Source organism: Periophthalmus magnuspinnatus, chromosome 6 (genome assembly GCF_009829125.3).
Source record: "Periophthalmus magnuspinnatus isolate fPerMag1 chromosome 6, fPerMag1.2.pri, whole genome shotgun sequence".
Classification (NCBI taxonomy): Eukaryota; Metazoa; Chordata; class Actinopteri; order Gobiiformes; family Gobiidae; genus Periophthalmus; species Periophthalmus magnuspinnatus.
Window position 1 is genome coordinate 27526911 of NC_047131.1, and position 24986 is coordinate 27551896.

Sequence of the window (24986 nt, forward strand, 5' to 3'; positions counted from 1 at the left end):
TTTACTGTTTGAATATTTTTATGTCTCTGTCCTTTTTATGTTTCTAAAGTAAAACTCTAGAAAAATAAAATAATAATAATAATTTAAAAAATCAACTCGGAGTAAGCTAATGATGAGAGTGAACCATTATAACATGACAGTTGTTTAAAACCTCACAAAAGCCTAAAATGTCCCCTTTAATAAGCGCAAACCAAAAGTAGAGCACTTGTTGCTTTTCACGCTTCCAGTAACAGACAGTATCAAACAGTACAGTGAAAAATAGACTCTTAACACTGCCGTACAGTTACACTCAACCCTTTTGTAATCAGAGAAAGCAGCCAACACGTCACAAAGCCCTCTTTAATCTTCCCTTTAGCCTAACCGTACAAAGCCAGCGCAGTTGGGCTTTGAGCAGTGCCTCATCAGTGCGGACGTTTAACCTCGGATGACATCAGATGGAGCCCGGTCCGCAGGGATAAGCTGTCAGATGCTTTGTTATCGCACCAAGAGAGCTCCTGTGATCACGGCCATAATTGAAATAAAACAGAGATAGCATCTAAAACAGGTTACCCCAAGGCAAAAGCCCTTATCTGCTCGCACAAGCTAACATTTGGGAATGCTGTCAGAGGATCAGGCAGTTGTTTAACCAATTGTTCTAGTGGGAGGGCATTGATAACAGATCGGTGATTCACTGTGATCTGAGGTTCAACTTAGGTGTAAACGCTTAGGATCAACTTAAGTGTAGAGCTGATACGACATTATCAGGGGAATTGGACATGCACTGCACAGAGTAGGGATTCCCGTGTCCATGGAGATGTTACTGTTTTGCCTGAAATGGAGTACGACTTATCTATCTTTGAGAAGCCAAACCAGTGAGGTCACTCTGTCGAATTAAGAATTTTACAAGGGAAAAACCTGGTCTGAAAAGTCTCACTCTTGATTCACTTGAAAGAAAATCAAGAGTGAGACATTGTAAAGGAGTTTTCTTAACCTTTCAGACCAAGTGCTTCTCATGTGTGCAGAGTCTACACAGAAACAAGGCAAAAAAAACACCAAAAAAAACAACATAGTTAAATAAATGAATGTTTGATGTGTTTAATGACGTTCTGTAAAATATTCCAGACATCTCCATGGACACAGCAGGTAGCAAAGCCTCCATCTGAAAAGTTACATAGTGCACATTTAAGTATCATTTTATTTCCTTAGAGTGGGAAGTGGTAAGAGATACGGTTTATGTTAGAAAACCTTCTTCATTTCAGATCAGAGTCAATATTGTGTTTCAAACCTACACTATCAGTTAAAATGTTATGTTTCTTCTTTATTTCCACGATTATTTACACTGTAGATTCTCAAAAAAAGCATCAAAAATATGAATGGAGCAAACAAAATATAAACTCAAAACAACTCAAAACTTATTCTTTAACTTGATTTTTTAAAATAGCCTTTGCTCTGATCAGTGTTATGTGTCTATTTGTGATCCCTTGACCCTTTTCTGACCATTTCTGACTTTATTGTGAAGCTCACTGAGAGAAAGCCAAGGGTTTACAGCTGTCAACAAAGTGAAGGGTGGTACTTTGAGCATTTGGTTATAAAATATTTCGCTAATTAACTTTTTTCTTTGCTACATAATTCCATACATATTGATTTATATATTTGATGTCTTCCAAATGTATATAAAATGTACAAAGTAGTAAATATACAAAAGGTAAAAAATAAAACACTGAATAAGGTGTGTTCAAACTTTTGACTGGCTGTTTATGCGTTTTCAAAGGGCATTGTGATGATAAAGTATAAAACTGCATGTTTGAAGAATAGGGAAAAAAAATAAAAAAACACATTTCATTACAATAAAATCCACCGTAACCACATCCGCCCACGGCCCAGTGTCCAGCCCTTTAGCCGCCTGTAATCAATCCATTCTCTGCCTATGACAAAACCACTGTGTCTGGTCCTGCTGTTTGCTGAATGAGTCACTGGTTTACACTTTATCTGCAGATATCTGCACAGCTTTCTTCTTTACACATGAGTCATGAGCTGACAAACAGCTGGGGTCATCTTCTCATAGTGTGGACACAAATCATGGTTTACTGTATCATTGTGGTTTTCAAGCAAGAGCCATGTTAAACCATTCCTCTTGATGACAAAAAAAAGTTTGTTTTGCAGTGGGAGACACATTTTTATTTTTTAATGCTTTATTTTATGAATGCCTTTTATTTGACCATTTTATATTTGATTATATTGTGGATTTTGTTCACCGACAATGGCAATAAAACTTTGGGTCATTTGTGAGTTAGACGTTCACTTGGTAGAAATGTTAATGGTTTTATTTTTGTGACTGGCATTGCTGTGTCCTTCGGGAAGAAGTTTACTTTGAATGAAGCACACGACCAACACATTTAAAGCTATGCAAAGACTTCAAAAAGATTAGTGTGGAATTAAGAACATATTTTTTTAACAACACAGAAGTGCCAACAGAAGTGCCAGGAAATGTAGGAAAAACAACCAATATATCTGATTAAGGGCACAGAGGGAGTAGGACACAGAGGGAGTAGGACACAGAGGGAGTAGGACACAGAGGGAATAGGACACAGAGGGAGTAGGACACAGAGGGAGTAGGACACAGAGGGAGTAGGACACAGAGGGAGTAGGACACAGAGGGAATAGGACACAGAGGGAGTAGGACACAGAGGGAGTAGGACACAGAGGGAGTAGGACACAGAGGGAATAGGACACAGAGGGAGTAGGACACAGAGGGAGTAGGACACAGAGGGAATAGGACACAGAGGGAGTAGGACACAGAGGGAGTAGGACACAGGGAATAGGACACAGAGGGAGTAGGACACAGAGGGAGTAGGACAGAGGGAATAGAACACAGAGGGAGTAGAACACAGAGGGAATAGGACACAAAGGACGCAAGGCACAGAGGGAGTAGGACACAGAGGGAGTAGGACACAGAGGGAGTGGGACACAGAGGGAGTAGGACACAGAGGGAGTAGGACACAGAGGGAGTAGGACACAAAGGGAATAGGACACAGGGAATAGGACACAGAGGGAGTAGGACACACAGAGAGTAGAGACATACAGGGAGTAGGACACAGAGGGAGTAGGACACACGGAGTAGGACACAAAGGGAGTAGGACACACAGGGAGTAGGACACAGGGTATAGAGTTTTGTATCTCTCAGGAACCGCAGATGGAAATTGCTGAAGCTGAAGTCTACGACACAGAATCTTCAATGTTTCTTTAATTAATGCTCTTGTACACAGTCCCATAGTCCCCAGTCATTGTATTGTTATGTAATATTGCACCAAATTTAAAGCAACTTTCATTTATTAAAGGGCCTGTGTTATATTACGCCATTTTATTTATTCTTGAACCATGTTATAATGTAGTTCAGCAATCTGAGACCATGTGTTTATTTTTATATGAACAAACTTGACCTGGTTTTCTGTAAAGATATAAGACATGAAAAAGCAAGGCCAGGTTTAATAATAACACATAATACTGGACCTATGGCATAAGACGTCCTGATGACAACCCACAAGACACATCACAAAGGCAACAAACGGCACTCTGTTATTATCTTTAAGAGGCGTAAACATGACAAACCCTGTGCGTAATCACATGTAAAGCTTAGAAAGGCTACAGGGAAATCTCCAAATGTGGGTTCACAAAGGGGGGAAAAGGGTCCATGGGCTGTTTATCTGCTGCAACATCAACAGGACAAATTACATGTGGATGTTTTATTGGCTGTCAGGAGCCCCGTATCCATAATGGGACATTAAAGTGTCTCTGCCTGACACATTAGGGTGCACGGAGCTCCTGTAATCTTGCACACACAGCAGGCTCTGCAATGGGAATATCTGTGTGTGCGCACATATGTCACCGCGCTGCAGGCCTGTCACCGCCAGTCAGCAGCAGCACCGAGCAAAGGAAACATCCACACAAACATGCTCGGTCCTATACATGTATTATTCAAGTTTTTATACACATTTATCTGTTTATGTGTTTATTTAAGGATCCTCAAAAACGGAACTAGTTCATTTTAAACTTTTTCCTCATTTATGTTTATGCATTTTGAACAAAAGTGATTTCCACAACTCTCTGAGACCCGAGCAGAGTTTACTGTCGCAGTCAAGCTAATAACAACTAGCATGCTAATGTAGACTTGATTGGACAAAAAAAAGCTTTATAATAAGATCCAAACAGTACACAGCAGGCTTATTTTGACTTTGGGAGTTGCTAATACAATACACCTGCATTGTAAATACATTAACAAGTCATAACCCTCATAAAATTTCCATACTAAATACAAGCAAAGGGCACAAGGACTGCATTTACTGCCACCCTGAGGAGTTAAGGAAGTGGAAATAAAGTCTTTAAAAAGGCGAGCTATAAAGTTGACATGATGCGTGGTGAGGGGATTTAGAGCAACTGAATAATGTGAGTCTGCTGAAGATGAATTCACTTTAAAAACGCACAGAAAAACACACATATAACAAACCACACTGCTATGAAACTTATTATTAATTTTCAGATACTTCAAAATAGTTACACAAATAGTTATTATATCAAAATTGTCTATGATGATAGCAGTGAAATGACTTTATGATCATATGGCAAAAATAATTCATGATTATTTGGCTCATTATTGATCATGATTATTTCAAACTTTTTCTGCATCTACACAGTCAAAATGAAAGATACTGTAGACCTAATACAGTTTATTACCAATGTTTTATAATTTATTAAATTAACTGAAATCGGGATTATAGTTTTTTTTATTCATTTTAACCCTACCACATGTATTTAACTCAAACTAACTTAAATAGTCTCTAGGTTTATCGATATACCGCATGTATATCTGAACAATGATCATTAATAATATAAATATTCCGCTTCATTCCTCGTGGCATGGGGCTGGTTTCACGGCGCACTGTCCTTAGGGTGTCATTGTGTGTAATTTACAGCATACATGTGTGTGTACACCCAGAGGGGCTGTTAGACATGATTCTGGCAATCCAACACCACAACGCGCTTTAATTGCCTGTGATCATTTACACGCTCTACGCTGATATGTGCTGTAACCTTGTAACAGGGCAGCTGCTGAGAACAAAGACGTTCACACACTGTAGACGTCCAAAGTCATGCATATCCTGAGAGATTTTAACTTTACGTTGGACATGACAAAATAAATGCTATGTATTGTTGTTTTTTCTGTATTATTATATCAGATGTACAGTAGTGTGTTTATCCGTATACAGTCAAAAGCAGACGTTTACATACACTACATAAAAGACACATGCTTTTCCTGCTTTAGATCAACTAGGATTACCAAAATTAATTCTATTTGCTAAACCAGAATAATGAGCGAAGGAATTTTTAGACATTTTTTCATTACTTTCTAAAGTTTAGTCTGATTTCATGTCATAGTGAGGGAAAAAAAGTGTACTTTTTATATCTGGTTTCAACTATACAATGAATTAACTAAAAATATTTGAATTTTAATATGTGAATTTGGTTATTTTGGTGACATTTCAATTATAAATCATGACCATGAAATTATGCAATAGTGATTAGATTTGCAATATATGTTTAAAAAGTAGAATATTATCCAGAGAGCACACTATAAACAGATGAAATATGAACTGATAAACTAATAAAAGACTCCTATGGATTGTTTTTAACGGTCTAAACTAAAGATAGAAATAGAAATACGGGACATTTTGGTCTTTGCAGAGGACGTTCTATTGTCTGAATAATTGGCTTTGATAATTGCACTAACTCAAATTGACATGATTGCGTTACATTGTGCGACACTCTGTATACTGTATTAGAAGCGAGGCAAGCAGCCAAATTGGTCCACTATAAATCCATCTATATAAAGCCTATTCATTATGGATATAAATGACCACAGACACATCACATCAGTTTCGCACTAATTACCCAAAGCTGACTTGTCTCAGAACACTTGAACATGACGCTAATGGCCTGAGTGCGTCTGGAAGCATATTTATCTCTTCCATTTTTACAAAACACAAATGGTCTTTCTGCATCATTATTATTCACTGGAGAGAGGGAATATTCACGAAAACCAGCTATAAACACACCCTTTTAGCTGGTGGCACGTCCCTCTCATTTTTATGCTTCCCTAACGCTCCCAAAGTTTCCAAGGCTTCTTTTGACCCAATTAGACACCGAGCGAGCACTTTCAATGTAATACCTAAAGGCCAATATTCTATCGCATTAGCAAAAGAGGACATGCTGCCTTGTAACTGTGGAGTAAATGGTACTTTCCCCAGAGCCACTGTTTTAGGAGCCAAGGGGGGTGAGGGAGATATTGCAATCATTATCACTATAGTTTGCCTTTTTACAGTCTTGCACTTTTAAGTATGGCTTGGAGCAGGTCATTGGTGTGTGAGACAATTTGGGATTAAAGCTCTGAACTGTGTAAAACTGGATAACTGTATGTATGTCTTTTTTATTTCAATTATTTTAAGGGAACCAAAGTTGAGGTATTGTAGTTTTGTAGCCTTTGCACGATCATTTTATGTGTAGTATGTTTGTATTCTAGTAAAACGATAAGATTTAAGTTAAATTTATGTTGACTTTAATAGTGTATTTCTATTCTTCTGCTGTCATTTTGTGTTGCAACACTGAAATTTCTCAATTGTGGGAGAAATACATGTTCTGGGAGTCGAATTGCACATGTAACTGCAGCTTAGTTTTTCTCTTTCTATATTAAACAAACAAAAGTAGTGATACTGCTTGCATTTGTCAAAAATATGGAATTTCTGCATTATTTTGTTGTATCTATTCATATCATACCTGTTCATTTCATTCATTTTTCATGCATTCATTTCATTCATTTATTTATTTCGAGCACATGTATCAGGTACACTTAAAGCACATTTCACAAATTTGTTCGTTTTCAAGCTCGAGAAGGAGTGAGAAGAAGAAAACTTATTAAATCCAACCCTTATCTTCCATTAGGACATAACTTAAATGCTCTTTTTAACACCTACCACTCTTCTTTTACTCATTCCATTACATCATTTTTTTGTAAACATCAATATTTACAACATAGAGTGCACATTTACAAGTAAGAAATCCAATCCATCCTGAACATAAGAACAGTAGACTACTACATGTGTCAGCTGGGAGGTTTGTAATAACAATACATCATCTGTGTAATGCTGTGACTAAAGCGAAGTGTTACTCATACAATAACCTGGTCTAAAAAGAAAATGAAATAAATAAATACTAATATGTCTTGTGCCAATATATGTGTCTTTAGCTCTTAATCCACCAGAGCTGGACTGGGGGAAGATGGGATGAGCAGTGGACCTCCAATGTAAACAGACAGGCTGTCAGGGAGGCTCCGGAGTGGCAGGGAGGGAAAACACGCTTGGAAAGTCAAGTTATCTGAAATACACAGACCATTGGCTTTGAATATGCACCTACTTCTACACACTGATTTGGAAAATGTGGGCAAAACTTACCAGCAACTTGTCATTTTTGCTCACTGCCAAACTGTCATTACCGCCACGTTAATAACACAACCCATTTACTTCCATGTTACCGTCACCGATGTCATTTGTCTAGTGGGATTTTCCTTGTACTCCCATTTGGCCATAGCTTTAAATCAGCTCCATAAACCAACCCACACTGAGAGTTGTGTTCCTTCTCTGGGTTGTCATTTTTCTCCCCATCCAATTTCCATCAGAACATTCCCTTTGAAATCATTGGCCCTTATTCATTCAATGCTATAACCACCGGAGCAGGGAAAAGGGAAGCATCAAAAACTACAAGAATGGAATAAAATAGGACATTTCCACTCCAGGGTATATAAGTCACTGTAAATTGAGAATATGCATAATGGATGGAGCAAAATGGTGCAATAATGTATGACTTATATATCAGATTTGAGACATAAGTAGAATAGCTATAGTTCTTGGCTGGTCTGACTATGGTGATCAGTGAAAGAAATCAACGGCACATTGCATAAAAAAAAAACAAAAAACAAAAACAATTATAATAAATTGGTATTATTGGTGTTATTGTTGTTGATGTTGTTGGTGTTGTTGGCATTGTTATTGATGTTGGTGTTCTTGGTGTTGTTTTTGTGGTGGTTGTTGTTCTTGGTGTTGCTGTTGGTGTTGATGTCGTTGGTGTTGGTGTTGTTGTTGTTGGTGGTGTTGATGTCGTTGGTGTTGTTGTTGATGTTGGTGTTGTTGATGTTTTTTGTTGGTGTTGTTGATGTTGGTGTTGTTGATGTTTTTTGTTGGTGTTGTTGATGTTTTTTGTTGGTGTTGTTGTTGTTGGTGTTGTTGATGTCTTGGTGTTGTTGTTTTTTGTTGGTGTTGTTGTTGGTGTTGATGTCGTTGGTGTTGTTTTTTGTTGGTGCTGTTGTCGGTGTTGATGTCGTTGTTGATGTCGTTGGTGTTGTTGTTGGTGTTGTTTTTTGTTGGTGCTGTTGTCGGTGTTGTTGGTGTTGATGGTGTTGTTGTTGTCATTATTATTATTATTATCATTATTATCACGATTGTCATTATTATGATGATTATTATTATTATTATTATTATTATTATTGCCGTTGTCTTCATTGTTATTAATACAAAAAAACATTTCATCATCAATGAACCGTCAGAACTTTTAAGGAAAGATCAGCTATTTCCATTTAGCACTAGATTAGCTAATTTGATGTAGCTGCAGGGATAACAGAACTAAGAAATATCAATATATATTCAATAACTTTTTTAATTTAATTGACTCTCTTAGAATACTGTCTAAATGAGGGGTTTTCAAAGCTTTTTTAGGCCAGAGATGAAAATATCCCAAAGACCCTCTACTGATCCCCACGATTAGATGCACAATAACATTTAGATGTTTAAACCATGTATAAAACCAAATTTGCATGAAAGATTAATCGCTAATAGTTATTTTACTAGTGTAGTTTGAGATGTTTGGGATTGTGTATCATAAGAAACTGTAGCATTTATGTAACGAACTAACTCCATTTTGAGGGCCATTGGTTTAAATAGTACAGTTTTATGGTTTATTCTGGATGCTGGATGTTGATAATAAACATCTAAATAATGAAGGGCATTTCTTTGGGGCGTGGTTAGAATTTGCAGTTCAAAAAAGCAAAAAAAATTCTGAAATTGCAAGGATATACAATTTGTGAAACCCTAGCAGCGATAACCTTGTAAAATAACACTAAATATCGATATAATTTATTGGCAAATGCTTGTATCCGTGGCAGCGATAAACACAAGAAGAATAGGCGTAGTAGTATTGAAGCTAATGTGACACCTAAGACCCTAATAGCATTGCACAGGCGACCTACTAAGAGCCGGAAGGAGGATCCGCGTGAACCAGAGGCGATGATGCTCGTGTGTGGGAGTAATGTGACTTTCAGACCAGGTGTTATCCGCTCTGCGTGTGGGTGGTTTCCATAATACGCAACTTATGTGTCGAAATGGAAGGATGTGTGGCCGCCATTGTGTGTCGGTGCATGTTTGAAGGAGCTTTAAAGAGACTCGCCGTGAAAGATTGTGTTGATCCAGCGCCCACTCTTTGGCATACTGTATTAAACATGAGATGGTAAAGTGAAGATGTCAAAGGTCGTGGGCTGGTATAGTGTTTATCGATTGCAGCGTGTGTGTCTCGTGGAGGTGTGTGCGCGTGTGTACATGTCAAAGCGTGATGAACTAATATGTAAGAGGAAGGGTGGAGGGGGTGTGTTAGGTGTCACCGCTGTTTTAAATGACCACACATTGAGACGAGAGTCGAGTGTCACTGTGGCTTTAGAAACACAGGATTGGTCAATAGAGCTGCTGAGGACATGAGAACAGGAGCACAGCGCACAATGCAGTCTATTTGAGACGAATCCGATACTATTGGCAGCACGGTTTACTTAAGGGGAGATGATTTATTTCTGCAGTATGTGTGGGGAGGTTCAGGGGGTCGGTCAAGGGCAAAATGTACGGTATTGTATAGAAACCAGTCCTCTTGTAAAAATATGTGACATAACTGCACGAATGAAATCAAATAATATGTCAAAGTGATGGAAAATTAGATATAAATCTTTTGAATGGTCAAAAATCCCCAAAATGGCATCTATAAAAAAGAAAATTGAAACGCATGACAGGTTGGTACTGGCCTGCGACATTTTAAGTGTCTCATCGTCAAGTTCCTGGTTTTATTGCATTTTTAGGAACATAGTTGTGTCAAATGCATAGACTGTATATAAAAAATGGACATAGCTAACCTGCTAGCCGCCGCGTTGCAAATAGAAAGTGATCATGGACGCGCTTCCGGCTCCATCGACTCGACAGCATCGTCATTTCGCTCTTAAAATGTTCGTATTAACCCGCTCTACATGATCCTGGTGTTTTTATTTCGCTTATGCCCGTAAATCAAGATATGAACATTAATAACGGACAAATCAGGCGCCTTCTTTCCACTCACACTAGTGTTAGCAATAGATTTGACTGAAAGCATTGCTAAGCACCTGCTCTTTGCTAAACTAGCGGTCCGGGAAAAAGGGGCGTTATTTTCAAGCGCTTTTTGCTATGATACTTGCGCTGGTAATTCCAATTTCACACCGATAACTGCTCGACTTGATGAGCTTCATTTGACTGGAGCAGGGGTGTCCAAACTTTTTTGAAGCAGAGGGCCACAAACCAGTGTCGTTTCCGGGAGTCAAATGGTGGATTTAAAACAGGTTTGACAGAGCCATTTTACCGTTAATAAGGCTTGGAAGATTATTTTTAGGTCTGTGTCACAATGCAAAGTCATGTTATTCAGGTTATAGAGGTAGAATCTTTTCAGTTTGGAGCAAAAAAATACTTCCTGATGAATTGGGCCAGTTTTGGAGGAGGAATCGGGGCCAAAAAAAATTGGTCTGAGGGCCGCATTCAGCCCCTGGGCCATAGTTTGGACAGCACTGGACTTGAGCGTGGACGCTATGGGTGACGTCACACTCCCTTAAGTCCACTTCTTTATACAGTCTATGGTCAAATGTCATCCTAAATAACAAGAAATATACATTTATTTTAGTGGAATTCGGATGTCTACTTGGTCTTTGAAAGCACTGCAGCCGCTTTTCTTCCCACTTAACAAGCATGTAAACCTTATGCTGTTTGCAAACACTAAAATAGTCCAATGAACAGCGAGCAAAGCTATCTCCAGCTGTCACTCAGTCCTGCTCTGAATCACAAGCCTGCGGAATCTCACACAAAATCAAAACAAAACATCACATCCACACAATTGTCAGTTTGACGTTAGATCAATAAGTGACGAGAGAACACAATGAAGACATCTACTTTTCCTTCAATGACAAGTTCCTTTTCTTGCCACAGATTTCGTCCTACTGTTTCCATGGTTTGCCTCATCTCCCTTGTCACCGAATATTCCCTTTCCTTTCTCTCTGCTCAAAAAGACCCAATTTCCTACTACATCCAATGTGAACTGAGAAGCTCTGACTTATAAACAGCCAGTGTCCCATTTTGAGTTTTCTCCTTGTTGACTGTCAAACACCCAACAAGCTCTGAGAGAGATATTTATGGATTTGATTCTAAACTTGAATGAAAAACAAAATAGAAAAAGTATGCTGCGTAGAGGTTCCCTGTACTTGACAAGTCAAAATGGAGGAAATTATAGCAATAGGGGCTTTTATTGAAGGGATGCTGGGATTTCATTAGTGCGGCGTGAAGCAGAGGTGAGGAGGGCTGTGTCTGTCTGCTGAAGCACGCCTAATTGAGGTTGGGAGGAGGGCAAGCAGGTTCCCAAATAATCCTTTTTGGGGCTAAACTTACAAGGTATCACATTTTATCTAACAGCTGCGGGTTAAGGGTTTGAGGGAAGGCTGCAGCGATGAGAAAGTGGCACAGGAATCAGTGCAGCTGCAATTACAGAGCAGATACGTCTCCATTTAGACCAACTATTAGAGTCTGGCATTTCACTGAGGGTCTATGGTGAATTATAATGAGCAGAATTATAGATTACATGGCTGTCTGGTTTGCTTGTTACTATGACTTTGTATGCTTTGTGTAACGTATGGCCAAGCTATCAAACGTTATTTATTCAAGTGAACCATAAGATTAAAAAAAACGTTTCGATTCTTTCATGCTGGGCCCAGAGGAAGTACTACAGACAGTTACCAAGTTCTAGCAGATAAATGGTAAATGCTATTGGTTTCAACTCAAATAGTTAGTAGTAGTATCAGTAAGAGTTATTATTAATTGATATGCTTTAATATAAAAAAAATATATATAGGTTTTGGCATCAAAAAGAAAGAAGAAAGAAGAAATGGTAGTTCTTCCACTTGGTACCTTGTTAGCAATTATTTATTACTTTTACTTGAATGGATCAGCAGGAATTGATGATGGATTTGAGTTTGAAAACAGAAAATAAATAATAAGTAAATAATCATTAACAAATATGTAAACAATAATAATAATATGTAAAGAATATGTAAATAATAATTAATAATATGCAAATAATATGTAAATAATAATTAACAAATATATAGGTATGTATAATAAAAACAAAAATAATGTTCAGATATTGTCATCCTGGTATCATCACTGGTGCCAAAATAATTCCATATCAAACACAAGCAATACTATATCCAATGCTTTGCTCCAAGACACAAAAACAATCTGTAATGCACCTACTTAATGCATTCTCGGTCAGATCTCTGGAGATGCATTAATAAGCGATAACACATAGGGACTTACACTCACCTAAAGAATTATTAGGAACACCTGCTCAATTTCTCCTTAATGCAATTATCTAATCAACCAATCACATGGCAGTTGCTTCAATGCATTTAGGGGTGTGGTCCTGGTCAAGACAATCTCCTGAACTCCAAACTCAATGTCAGAATGGGAAAGAAAGGTGATTTAAGCAATTTTGAGTGTGGCATGGTTGTTGGTGCCAGACGGGCTGTATTTTGAGTATTTCACAATCTGCTCAGTTACTGGGATTTTCACGAACAACCATTTCTAGGGTTTACAAAGAATGATGTGAAAAGGGAAAAACATCCAGTATGCGGCAGTCCTGTGGGCGAAAATGCCTTGTTGATGCTAGAGGTCAGAGGAGAATGGGCCGAGTGATTCAAGCTGATAGAAGAGCAACGTTGACTGAAATAACCACTCGTTACAACCGAGGAATGCAGCAAAGCATTTGTGAAGCCACAACACGCACAACCTTGAGGCGGATGGGCTACAACAGCAGAAGACCCCACCGGGTACCACTCATCTCCACTACAAATAGGAAAAAGAGGCTACAATTTGCATGAGCTCACCAAAACTGGACAGTTGAAGACTAGAAAAATGTTGCCTGGTCTGATGAGTCTCAATTTCTGTTGAGACATTCAAATGGTAGAGTCAGAATTTGGCATAAACAGAATGAGAACATGGATCCATCATGCCTTGTTACCACTGTGCAGGCTGGTGGTGGTGGTGTAATGGTGTGGGGGATGTTTTCTTGGCACACTTTAGGTCCCTTAGTGCCAATTGGACATCGTTTAAATGCCACGGGCTACCTGAACATTGTTTCTGACCATGTCCATCCCTTCATGACCACCATGTACCAATCCTCTGATGGCCACTTCCAGCAGGATAATGCACCATGTCATAAAGCTCAAATCATTTCAAATTGGTTTCTTGAACATGACAATGAGTTCACTGTACCACAATGGCCCCCACAGTCACCAGATCTCAACCCGATAGAGCATCTTTGGGATGTGGTGGAACGGGAGCTTCGTGCCCTGGATGTGCATCCCACAAATCTCCATCAACTGCAAGATGCTCCTATCAATATGGGCCAACATTTCTAAAGAATGAATCAGCACCTTGTTGAATCAATGCCACGTAGAATTAAGGCAGTTCTGAAGGCGAAAGGGGGTCAAACACCGTATTAGTATGGTGTTCCTAATGATCCTTCAGGTGAGTGTATACTGACCACATGAAAGTCAATCACTGTTTTGATTGAGAAGCGAGGACCATGAAGCCTGTGTGTCCGTGTTTATGTTGCGCCACCATCATCCTGACAGAGTGCATTCATCCTTCTAAGTTTTTTTCTTTCATTTATATGCAATTACTACAAGTTCAACGCATCAAGTAGCTGTTTAAATTAAGTCAAGAATCTCATCGTGAGATAATCAATAAGATGCGTCTAAGCTGTTCTTTTTGTGCACCCCCAGTGGCTATATTATTAAATCAGCACAGCCCAAAATGTAATTGCCTACTCCATATTACATACTGTGCGGGAATACAAAGTGGCTAGATCAAATCACATCATTACGACTCTTACCTAAGCATTGCATGACGAATCCGTTTAATTTGTTTCTTTTAATTGCCTCTGCGGCAGTATGCAAATGTGCTCTCCATGTGTTTGGAGCTAACGCCACAGAGGGTGTGGGCGATATTAAATGTACGTACTTTGTATATGTGTTTTATTATCAGCAGGAAACTCTCCGACCAGAGAAAGGTGCTGAGAGAGAAAAACTACTTGTACATTACTGTTATATATACTTAAAAGCCAGGTACGTGATTTTTTTCCCCCATGCATTTGCGCTAAATTTGCCCCAATATACATCAAAATATGTCCGCTGCCTGCTGCCTGCCGTCTGCGTCTAGTTTAAAATGCTTTATCGTCCAATAATAAGGAAGTGCGCGCGCATGCTAGCTGTAAATAAGTACCCTACTGTTGTCATAAAGAAACAGGTTAAGAGACCCGCAGAGGGGAGCGGAGAGCAGAATAGTTTATGACAATGTTTTGCAAGACAATTACTGCTGTGATAATAGAGGTAATTTGATGGAGGGCATTAGAACAAGATAGAAAAAAAAGTTGTGTTTATGTAAGACGTACAACATCAGACCTAAGGAAAGAGAAAAGCCTAAATCTGAACTTGCTGAACCACTTTAAGACCACTGTAATAACAAAGATATACACTGCCCTTGACTTTTAGTGTGTATGTTCTGCCATAAATGCATCCTGATAAAAAATATATATTGTGTTAGATGATTCTGGCTGTCCTGGGAACGCTGTATCTGGGCTGAGGGAAGTCTGGTGGTGTCCCTGCTTAGACTGCTGCCCCGGATAAGCGGAAGAAATGGATGGATGGATGGATGGATGGATGATCGTCATTATGAACAGGAAGTAAAAGTCCATGCGATGACCCCAAAACAATTGACTGGCCTTTTATAGCTGGAGTTCTATGGTTTTATCTCACAATTGTATGGAACCCTAGATCAAAATTACGGCAATAATTTTCCCAATAACAATCTCCGACATAATCGTAACCTCTTGGACAAAAAGACGCTAAATATATTATGTTTATTCCGCTTCCCAACTCAAATTCATCCCAGCGCTGCAATGAAACGTCAGTCACCGTATGAGTCATGCATCTGCAGAATCCCCCTTTACTGACGCTGCACAGTTTGACAAAGATCCATATGAACACAGGATACAGAATGTCGACATCCCAGCTCTCACTCACTCCAACTCCTCTTCACTGACACGCTCATATGTATAGTTTGACTTTATGCTGCAGTTTCTGGTGTTTGCCTCATCTCCCTTGTCACGTATCATTCTCCTCCTCCTCCACATGAAATGGGAAGTTTTGACTAAGTATGAAAGGAGACACACGATCGATTCTGTTGAACTGATTATACTTTAGGGTTGTAGACAGTGAACTGGAACAGGCCTGGGTGATATCAAGTTAACTGAGAGTGAACATAAAAACAAACATAATACGCTTCCATATGACTGAAAGGTTTTTATTCTGCGCTCTTCTCTTTTAATGTTAGTTTTATGATGATTATTTATGTTTTGATTTGTTGTATTGTGATTTTAATGTCTTTTATTCTGTAAAGCACTTTGAATTACGTTTGTTTGTGCCATACAAATAAACCTGTAGACCTGGGCATGAACTGGGCTAAACAAAACAGGATTTCAAAGTCGTTCTGTTTGAATATTGAACTTTTTTTCTTGTTTTGTTTTGTTTTTGTTTGTTTTTTGCAGAGAGAACACTAACTAAATCACTGGATACAATCTGATCATTTCTGTAAAAATCTTGTCAGGAAATTTCCAGCTCAGTGATCAGTAGTTCACTTTTTTTTCTTACTTACTATTGTAGCTTTTCTGATCTGTCTGCTTATCTCCATGGTGATGTAATAGTTTTGCTTGTAATATACCACAGTATAGCATTAAACGTATATAAAGTTGTCCCTCACTATATCGCGGTTCACCTTTCGCGATCTCACTGTTTCGCGGATTTTTTGTGCAATTTTACATGTTTTTGTTTGTTTTTTTACAGTGTATGTGCGTGCATTGTGTTCTGCGTCCTGATTGGCTAAGAGACTGTAGACCGTTGTCCATCAGTCTCCTCTGTGCAGAGTGTCTCCTGTACAGTACAGAATGTGTTCAGACAAATTTACATAAATGTTGGATCGCAGTGTGACTCTGAAGTGCTGTACGTTTGCAAGTTTTCTCCCCGACAAAACCCACAATGTCGATGAAACGTTCTGCACCGACAAAGACACTACAGCAGAGCGGCGCCAGGACGAAGAGGCTCGGTCAGTGGAGCTGTGAAATACGCGTGAGTCACTATTAATAATTTCTTATGTGTCCCACCTCGTAGGTTGATCATTAAAATAAAAATTGCGACAGTATTTCGAAAAGCTATCATTTTTATTTACAGTATAGGAAAATGTTTACATCTTTATTTCTCAAACAAATACTTGGGCCTGAAAACAGGTCTTGATCTTTGGTTTCGTTCCATAATACTGTACTTATTTTTTTTAATCTACGTAGGTTTGAACTTTGAGAGTGTTTTAACAAGAAATGTGAGAAAATGTTAATGTCTGTGTGAGAAAAGTGTATAAAGTGTGTGGTGAGGGGTTTTACAGCCTTAAAATGTAAAAAATAAAGCTGATACTTCGCGGATTTCGCCTAATGTGGGTTATTTTTAGAACGTGACCCTCACAATAAACCGGGAACCACTGTATCCACATGGAGACAAGCAGGTCCCTCTATCCCAACAAGTTACTGGTCAGATCACAGTAAGAACGCACTATTTTCCACATATTTTTTTAGTATTTGGAAGTTCAAAGTATATACCAGCCCTGTAATCTTTCAGATTTATTACATATTTGTACAACAGTCTTGTCTATCAATTTCTCTTCCCACAAAAGTAAACAGCACCTCTCCACCCCTCTGTACTTGGATATGATGACAAAATGTTCACTAAAGTCTCCCACTCTCCCCGAAGGCTAATATATGACACATAGGACTTAGAACGCTACAATCAGTCACACCCAACAAGTGAGTTCTCTTATGGGTCTCCAAAGACGCCGTGATTTCTGAAGGAGATGATTGCCTCCGGTCTGTGAGCTGGTAAACAGTAGAATTACCCCCCAAAGCCAAAATATTGCAGTGTTACGCGTCAAATTAGTCACAGCACAGGGACCCATTTGAAACACCACTCAAAATAATGCCCAGCAGTATAAATAAAAACAAAACATCGTCAACATGTTGATAGGAATTCTACATGCATTTTAATGACATGTTGATTTGTTGATGATCTGTTTTTAGAATTTTGTTCAAAACTATAGAGTCTGAGGCAGGGGAGTTGACAGAGGGGGACAAAGGGTCTGTTGTCCAGGGCCGCAGGGGTTTAGGGGCCCAGAATTGGACCTTCTTCCTATTAATTTAAATTAGAGCCCATGTGAGATTTCGTAACCTGGGGACTCAAAGTTCTGTCAACGGGCCTGGTCTTAGGTATGCAGATTTATTTACTGACATGAGGTAGAGCCCCAGGTCATAAATAATGATAATGCATTTATTTATTTATTTATATTATTATTTTAATTTTTGTATTTATTTATTTAATTATTTATATTTAATGCATTATTATTATTATTATTATTATTATTATTATTATTATTATTATTATTATTATTATTATTATTATTATTTCTTATTTATTTAATTATATGTCCATTGTCTTCTTTATGTAATTACTTTGTATATTGATTTCATTATATATTTTGCTTTACTTATTAAAAACTTAAATTAAAAAAATAAAATAAAAAATAATAATGTTAATGCATACCATTTATACAGCACTTTCTGAATGCTTCGTTGAATTTCTCAGTCTCCATCTGTTAGTGGGAGAAATCGATCCACACATTTTTCACTGTCCTTTGCTGTGTTTTTTTTTTTTTTGTCCCCACAAAACATGGATTGGAAAGAAGAAAAACCATACAAAGCCACGTTTTTTAAATCAACGTCAAATCAGGGGTTTGAAAAAGAAAATTGCGCTCCAAAGCTATTAATAAACTAATTGAAATTCATATTGTAGTTTCACATCAGGGGAGAATTTGAATCATTTTCTTTGTATGGGAACTCATTATTGGTTCAATGTTCTGTGACAACTAAACCACACTCTCTGGGTGCAGTAATTTGGCACGAAAAAAGAAGAAGAAAAAAAAACATAATATTGAATCTCAGAAAGCCTTAAAATCATAACTAGAGGAAACAGATCTCACAAAACACAACAGAATTCTTCAGGATTTTTTTGTACTAAATATTAATGATGTAATAACGTTTCCTAATGGGTAACTCGCACATATAAGACTAGTTTTAACTGGAATTCCTTTTTTTGTGTGCGTATTCTTAGGCTAAATGATCTGAAATCGCTCCATTTTAAACCATAGACTTGTGAAACGCAAACACTCACCATATGGAGTGACTGTGGCAGAAGTCGAGAGCGGACATGATCTGTCTGAAGAACTTCCTGGCTTCTTTGGGTGTCAGTCTGCCTTTCTTCACCAGGTAATCAAAAAGCTCCCCTCCTGATACGTGTTCTAGCACCAAGTACCTGAAGAAAAGAAGGAAACAAATCATTAACGTGCATGTATTTATGTATATTTATATAACTGTGGACGCTTGTGTCAAACATAATACTGCTAATGCTACTTTTACTTTGATGAGAATACAATAGGAGGTTTTTACTCTTAGAATGAATTTGGAAATGGCTAATTAAGAACGCTAACAGAAGAATAAACGATTTGATTGTTTTTTGTTATTTTTCCTCACTGCAAATGTTAAAATGTGCAGTGAAATGATGCCAAACTAGGACTGGTGCAATAGTAGTAGTTCAGTTAGTAGAGTATTTGTCCACTGAAACATCACTGGCTCCCACTGCAGTCGTGTCCTTGGGCAAGACACTTAACCCACCTCGCCCCCAGTGTTTGCGTACACTGGTGTATGTATGAACGTACGTGTGAATGAGTGAGTGGTTTCTTGATATATAGAGCTTTGAGCGCATTGAAGTTGGAAAAGCGCTATCTAAAAATGTGACTATTTACCATTAGCAACTAAATAATACCGGTAACTATAAAACATATCTTGTTCATTCAGACACATTCCCGTTTTGCAAAATGGGTCTGTACTCGAATAAGCCTCTGGTGCCGTCTCCAGAATTTATATATTATTTAATTTATTGCCTTTTACAGTGTTTTTATGTAGAGACACTTATAATTGTTCTCATATATTGAACTAATGCAATCTTATTCCGCGCTGCATTTTCTTAGCGCCGTTACGAATGAAAATTAACTTTATCTTGATTATGTTTTCCACACATCCCCTCGCACCCCAATCCTCCAGTCCCTCTTCACATGGCCTCTGCTCTGTCGCTGTAGCTCAGTGCAGAGGGGGGAACTCTGTCACGTTGGCTCCGTGGTCATGCTCCAGAGCTCCAGGGGGACAGGCGGAGATGAATCTGTGCTGACCCAGGCTACAGGGCACATCGTCGGGCTCCGTGCCAGAGCTGGTGTGGCCCTGCTTTGGACCTCGCCTCGTATATCCTCTGCCAGCTCCCTCCATCTTCACTAAAGGACAAATTGAAAGTCTCTCTTCCTCAACCTGCTGCGTATACTGGAGTATGTGTGTGTGTGTTAGTTTTGTTATTGATAGTGTTATAATGTCGCGGGCTGGAGCATGTGGTAACTGAGGCAAACCGCGATCCATCAAGTCCAAAAGTGCAAGGTTAAGCTTTTGGGAGAATGTAATATCATCAAGAAGAATGTCCTAATTTAGAAAAAGTTGGGCTGCCTTTAGAGCTAAGAGTAACAACAGGTACTAGCTTTAGATTTAGAATAACACAGGCCTGTCAACAGTACAGTATGTGTGTCATTTCATAAAGACGTTAATTAGAAACAAGATTGTGCTTCATTAAAGAGAAAAAACAACAGCAAAAAGCTGCAACAAAGAGTGGAGCTACACAAGTGCATGTACGTAAAAAACAAAGAAAAAGAAGACAAAATGTGTCCATATGTTGCGAAATTAGAAATCTAAATACAACTAGGTTTATATATTTGTGCGTTTATATGTTTCAGAGGATCAGCTTGCAAATTTCACAGCCTTGGCAAAGTCACATTTTTCAATTTTAGGCAAATGCATTTTTTGGTGAATACAAGATTCAACATTGTCTGTGCCTACTAACTATGTTCGTTGTGGTTTCTCAACAAAACATCAAATGCAGATGAAGGACACAACTAGCAGATGGTTCCGTGGTTTGATCTGTCAATTAGTACTTTTTTCATTGGAATTACGGGAGTCAGAATCTGATAATGATGACTAAATACTACGGTGGGTACGCAGAAGGGAGATGACTTTATTCGGTGGCCATGCGAACACAGGGCCATCCATCATGAGTGATGCCACTAGTGACCAACTGTCAGAAGTGATGAAGCAACAAGCACGAAATGTGATTTTAATAATCCAATTATAGCAGGATTCAGAATATGCATCTATTTCTACTCGTCTTAAAGGCTGACATGTACAGTGCAGCATGTCCAATCCCATTTGGTCTGAAGGCTTATAACAAGATCTAATACAATTTAGTTGACAAACAGTGTGTAGATCAAGAAGGATGTGCTAAACAACTGATGGAGCTGTCTCTGAACTCCTCAAGCTCTGTAATAGATTCATGTTCATCTGAGGGTCTTAAGGCTTGGCAAACGCTACAGTGCACCATGAGATCCTTCCTCTTTCTCCTTATTTATACTGGACTGACTTGAATCATGTTATTAAAAGTGGGTAAGGATGTAAAATCATTTGTCAGTCTTTAATCTACGTCTCTGTAGTGTTTTTTGGGTTTTTTTTATTGCAAAATACCATACTATGATTATGATTGGTATGTTTGAGCATTCTCTTGCTTAAAGGTGCACTGTATAATTGCCTCTCCATAGATCTAACTTGTAATTTGGCCTGGTTGCTTCACTTAATCGTCTCCACGGACATAGATACGTTTAAAACCCTGTCCTGGAACATTTCATCCAAGGTAATAACATCTCCATGGACATATACAGTAGTAACAGTTGGACCAAATTGCGTTTCTTTCCTCAGCTCGTACAATTTTGCAAAGTCACTAAAGCACATTACAAAAGAGCTGGTGATACTTACAAGTACTTTTTATTTTCATAGACGTCATGTAGCTTTAAAACGTGTGGGTGTTCTATGAGCTTCAGAATCGCTATTTCCCGCTCCACCTGTAAAACAAAAGGAGACATTATCAGCCATAGCTATTACTCGGAAAAAGAAAGTTGCAAGTCATGTTCAAATGTAAAATAAATACAAAAAGTGAAGCCAAATCCTTAAAAAGCAGCTGACTGGCACTTCTGTGTGAGGACAGAGATAAGCTTTGACCACATTGTCATACAGTTGGGTAAGCACTGCTATCTGAAATGCGGTTTATTTGAAAAATGCAAGTAAAACAGCTTTGTGCTTTTCTTATCTAATAAAACCCTGTGTTCTGTCCTTTACTGAGCACTTTGCAATCAGATTTTAGAATCCAGTGCTTTCCTCAAGAACAACATTTCAGTTTTCAAAGATAAGGAACAAGAAAAATGTGCTTTTCAAAAACAAAAGTTGAATATGAAGTGGAGTGGGTGATCTGGGTCACAATGTCCCCTCTGCTGGTGGTACCTTTAATCTGTCAGGACGTTCTGCTGACTGAGCAAGCTCGTGAGGGACAGGTAGACCACGGAGTTTGCCCAAACATGAATGAACTGGAAAGATCAGTTTGGATTTGTGTCAAGATCTGTGTAGCATGTGCAGCTGGGACACTAAAGCAGCATGAAGCAACTTGGACCGACCGTGGTAATCTCCTGCCTCCATACTGTTCTGTTCACTCAGAAAACGGTGCCAATGTTCGAGCGGACTCCAAAACATCTCCTTACATATGGGCCAGTATAATTTTGGATGCAGATGTGTTCACTAGTGATTGTGTTAGCATTTCGTACAAAACAATAGGAACAATTTTATAGCTTTTTTCATATTTGCAGTTGCTGCAGAGCAGTCTGTCAGTCTTACTCAATTTCATCAAAGTTTGACTGCACCACTTAGGTGAGACCGCCTTTCTATTAACACATCATTTTGAATGAAGCTACATTCAGCCCTCATGCTTTTTAATTCCCACAATGCTCTTGGTTTGACCAAGCATAAAATCTGGTACTCCACTCTAATTATTATGTTCTCACACTGAAAATTGCTCCATTTTGATCCTTGTCTGCAAAGGGAGGAAAAAACTGCTGTTAGGCTGTTAGCCTAAAGAATCCAAAGCTTTATAACAACAAAGCACAGATGCTCATTCACATACTGTCAGTACATTTTTGCATCTGATGTAATGAACTTAGAGGTTGAGATCAGCACAAAGTTGACGAATGTGACAGGAATTCAGAATCCCTGAAATTAACTCACATTTATGTGTGAGAATACCCATGTCTATGTAATGAATGTGCCTTTTTTGGGTTAAGAATGGAGAACAGCAGTGCAAAACAGACATCGAGTTCATATGAAGCCAAGAAAGTGCAGGGAGTGGGGACCCACAAAAGCACGCTATGCACATGGCTAACAAGGCTAAAGAGATGGATGTGTAATTAGCCTGTAAGTATGTGTATCAGTGGGAGCTACTGCTACGGCTAATGACTACTAATCCATAGGCTAATGAGTGCTATCAGCAGCATACACGCTGTGCCAGGATGCCACCTTCACTTCCAGGATAAGGTGTATTAGCACCAAACTCCAGCGACTGCAGCTAACCAACTAACTGGTACCAGAACTCCCCCACAGAGAAAGTAATGCTGTAAAACCCAGACAGAGCTGTCAGAATGTAATAAAAAAACAAAAAAAAACAGCCGCTGCCCTCTAAGCCTTTCCTAAGCACGTCTTTGTGGTTAATTGAAAAAGAGTATTAAGCTTAATGCACAGACTTACCAGGGTATCTGTCTGTTTATGGCTAGATTAACCATTGATTAACACAATAATGTAAATCTATGCAGCAGCCTTAAGCAAATCTTGATCCTTTAAACCTTACATTGGTAAACAGTCACATTATCTTTTTATATTTACTTGGAACTCTAAGGACATTAAATCATCCATCATCATCATCATCCACCTGTTAGAGAAAGTGCACAACCAACTGAGCTATTCCAGCATGTTGGTCTTGTTCAACCAAAGCCAAGGCACCTCTTTAACAGCCTATTACATGTTTTAATACTGTTAGAAAACATTGAATGAATGGCTTATATACGATACAACAATGAAATAACTTTTTTTAGCTCCCGGTTATTGAAAGCCCTCACATGTAGGCCAATATAAACAGCAGCTGGTCATGGCGTCTCTTGTCTCAGCTCCTGCCTGTGCCTGTGCCTGCACTCATTCTCATCAAGTTCCACATCTGTGTTCGTGGACACTTGTCTCCAATCACCAAATCTCCAAAGCACTTCATCAAAGCTCAATTAGCAGCCACTCGGATGCCAATCACTATAAGCAGACAGCCACATAGATACTGGAAACTACGTAAAGTATGTCAGTTTTTGTTTTAGTTATTTAGTTTAGTCCAATCCTATGCAACCACTTAACGATTTGATGAACATTTGTGTAATAATTGAGCTGTGTTTTTTCTTTTTTTTTCTTTTTTTTTTTGTCAAACCCACGTGTCTAGTCAAGTCAAATTATTGGACACCATTATTAGCAGGGAAACATCTCAGAACAAGATGTGTTGATTGACCAGCATGTCCCTAAAGGATTACTCACCACAAAAACAAATCAATAGTGCTCAAGTGTGGTGCCATGTTCAAGACGCCGCAAAGGAAAATAATAGTTGGCTGGTAATGAAAGCTATAATGAAGGAGCCATATTGGTCAGGGCACCGTGTTTTTGAAGCCACATTGAAATAGTTGTGTATCAAAATGTGCCATCGGATGTGATTTATTACTCCCAATCAAAACATAATTAGCAGGTGCAGATGGTGACGGTTATAGTGGAGTGGAGCATAAGGCTGCAAAGTTTTTACTATCTTCAAAGATGTCAGTCAAAATTTACTTTATTTTTTCAATGTCCTTTGGTTCATGGCTTCGTCTCAATAGATTTGAGCGCCATCGTAAATGTATAACCGCATAATGTTATTACTTTATTTCTACGATGAAAACCATTACTAGCTTGCTGTATGGCTAACCAAGCATTGGATATTGGATATTCATAATTTTATTCTCATTTTTTTGCCAGGACAGATTTGAATCTATATGTACTACCTGTAATTGAATAACTGCAAGATGTGTAGTGTGTGAATGGTAAATTATCATGTTTTTATACATGTTTTCAAACTTCAAGGCATTCAAACTGCTTTACATCAAGGAACCACTCACACATTCATGCACCAGTGTACGTAGTGTATGTCAAGAGTGGGATTTGAACCAACAAACTATCGGATCAGTGGATAAACACTCCACCAACTGAGCTACTATCAAACCACAAACATTTCAGCAACAATATTTCCATGGAGACAGGCAGGTAGTAGACTCTCCACCAGAAAAAGTCACGTATTCCACCTCGAATTCATCACACTGTGTCAAAAAGCTTTCACATTTTACACATTTTACAGTGTTAAAACATTTGTCAGTTGATTTGTACAAGAAAAACCC

At 38.5% G+C, this 24986-nt stretch overlaps 1 protein-coding gene across 2 annotated transcripts in view; it reads right to left on the reverse strand.

Moving 5' to 3' along the window:
• Nucleotides 1-24986, reverse strand: part of LOC117372256 (serine/threonine-protein kinase BRSK2) — a 240108-nt gene that overhangs the window by 65791 nt on the left and 149331 nt on the right. For both annotated transcript variants that reach the window (XM_033968031.2, XM_033968030.2), the window contains exons 3-4: nucleotides 21466-21551; nucleotides 18737-18877 (exon numbers count right to left, since the gene is read on the reverse strand). In XM_033968031.2, the coding sequence (XP_033823922.1) occupies nucleotides 18737-18877; nucleotides 21466-21551 (227 nt within the window). The remainder of the gene's footprint in view (nucleotides 1-18736; nucleotides 18878-21465; nucleotides 21552-24986) is intronic.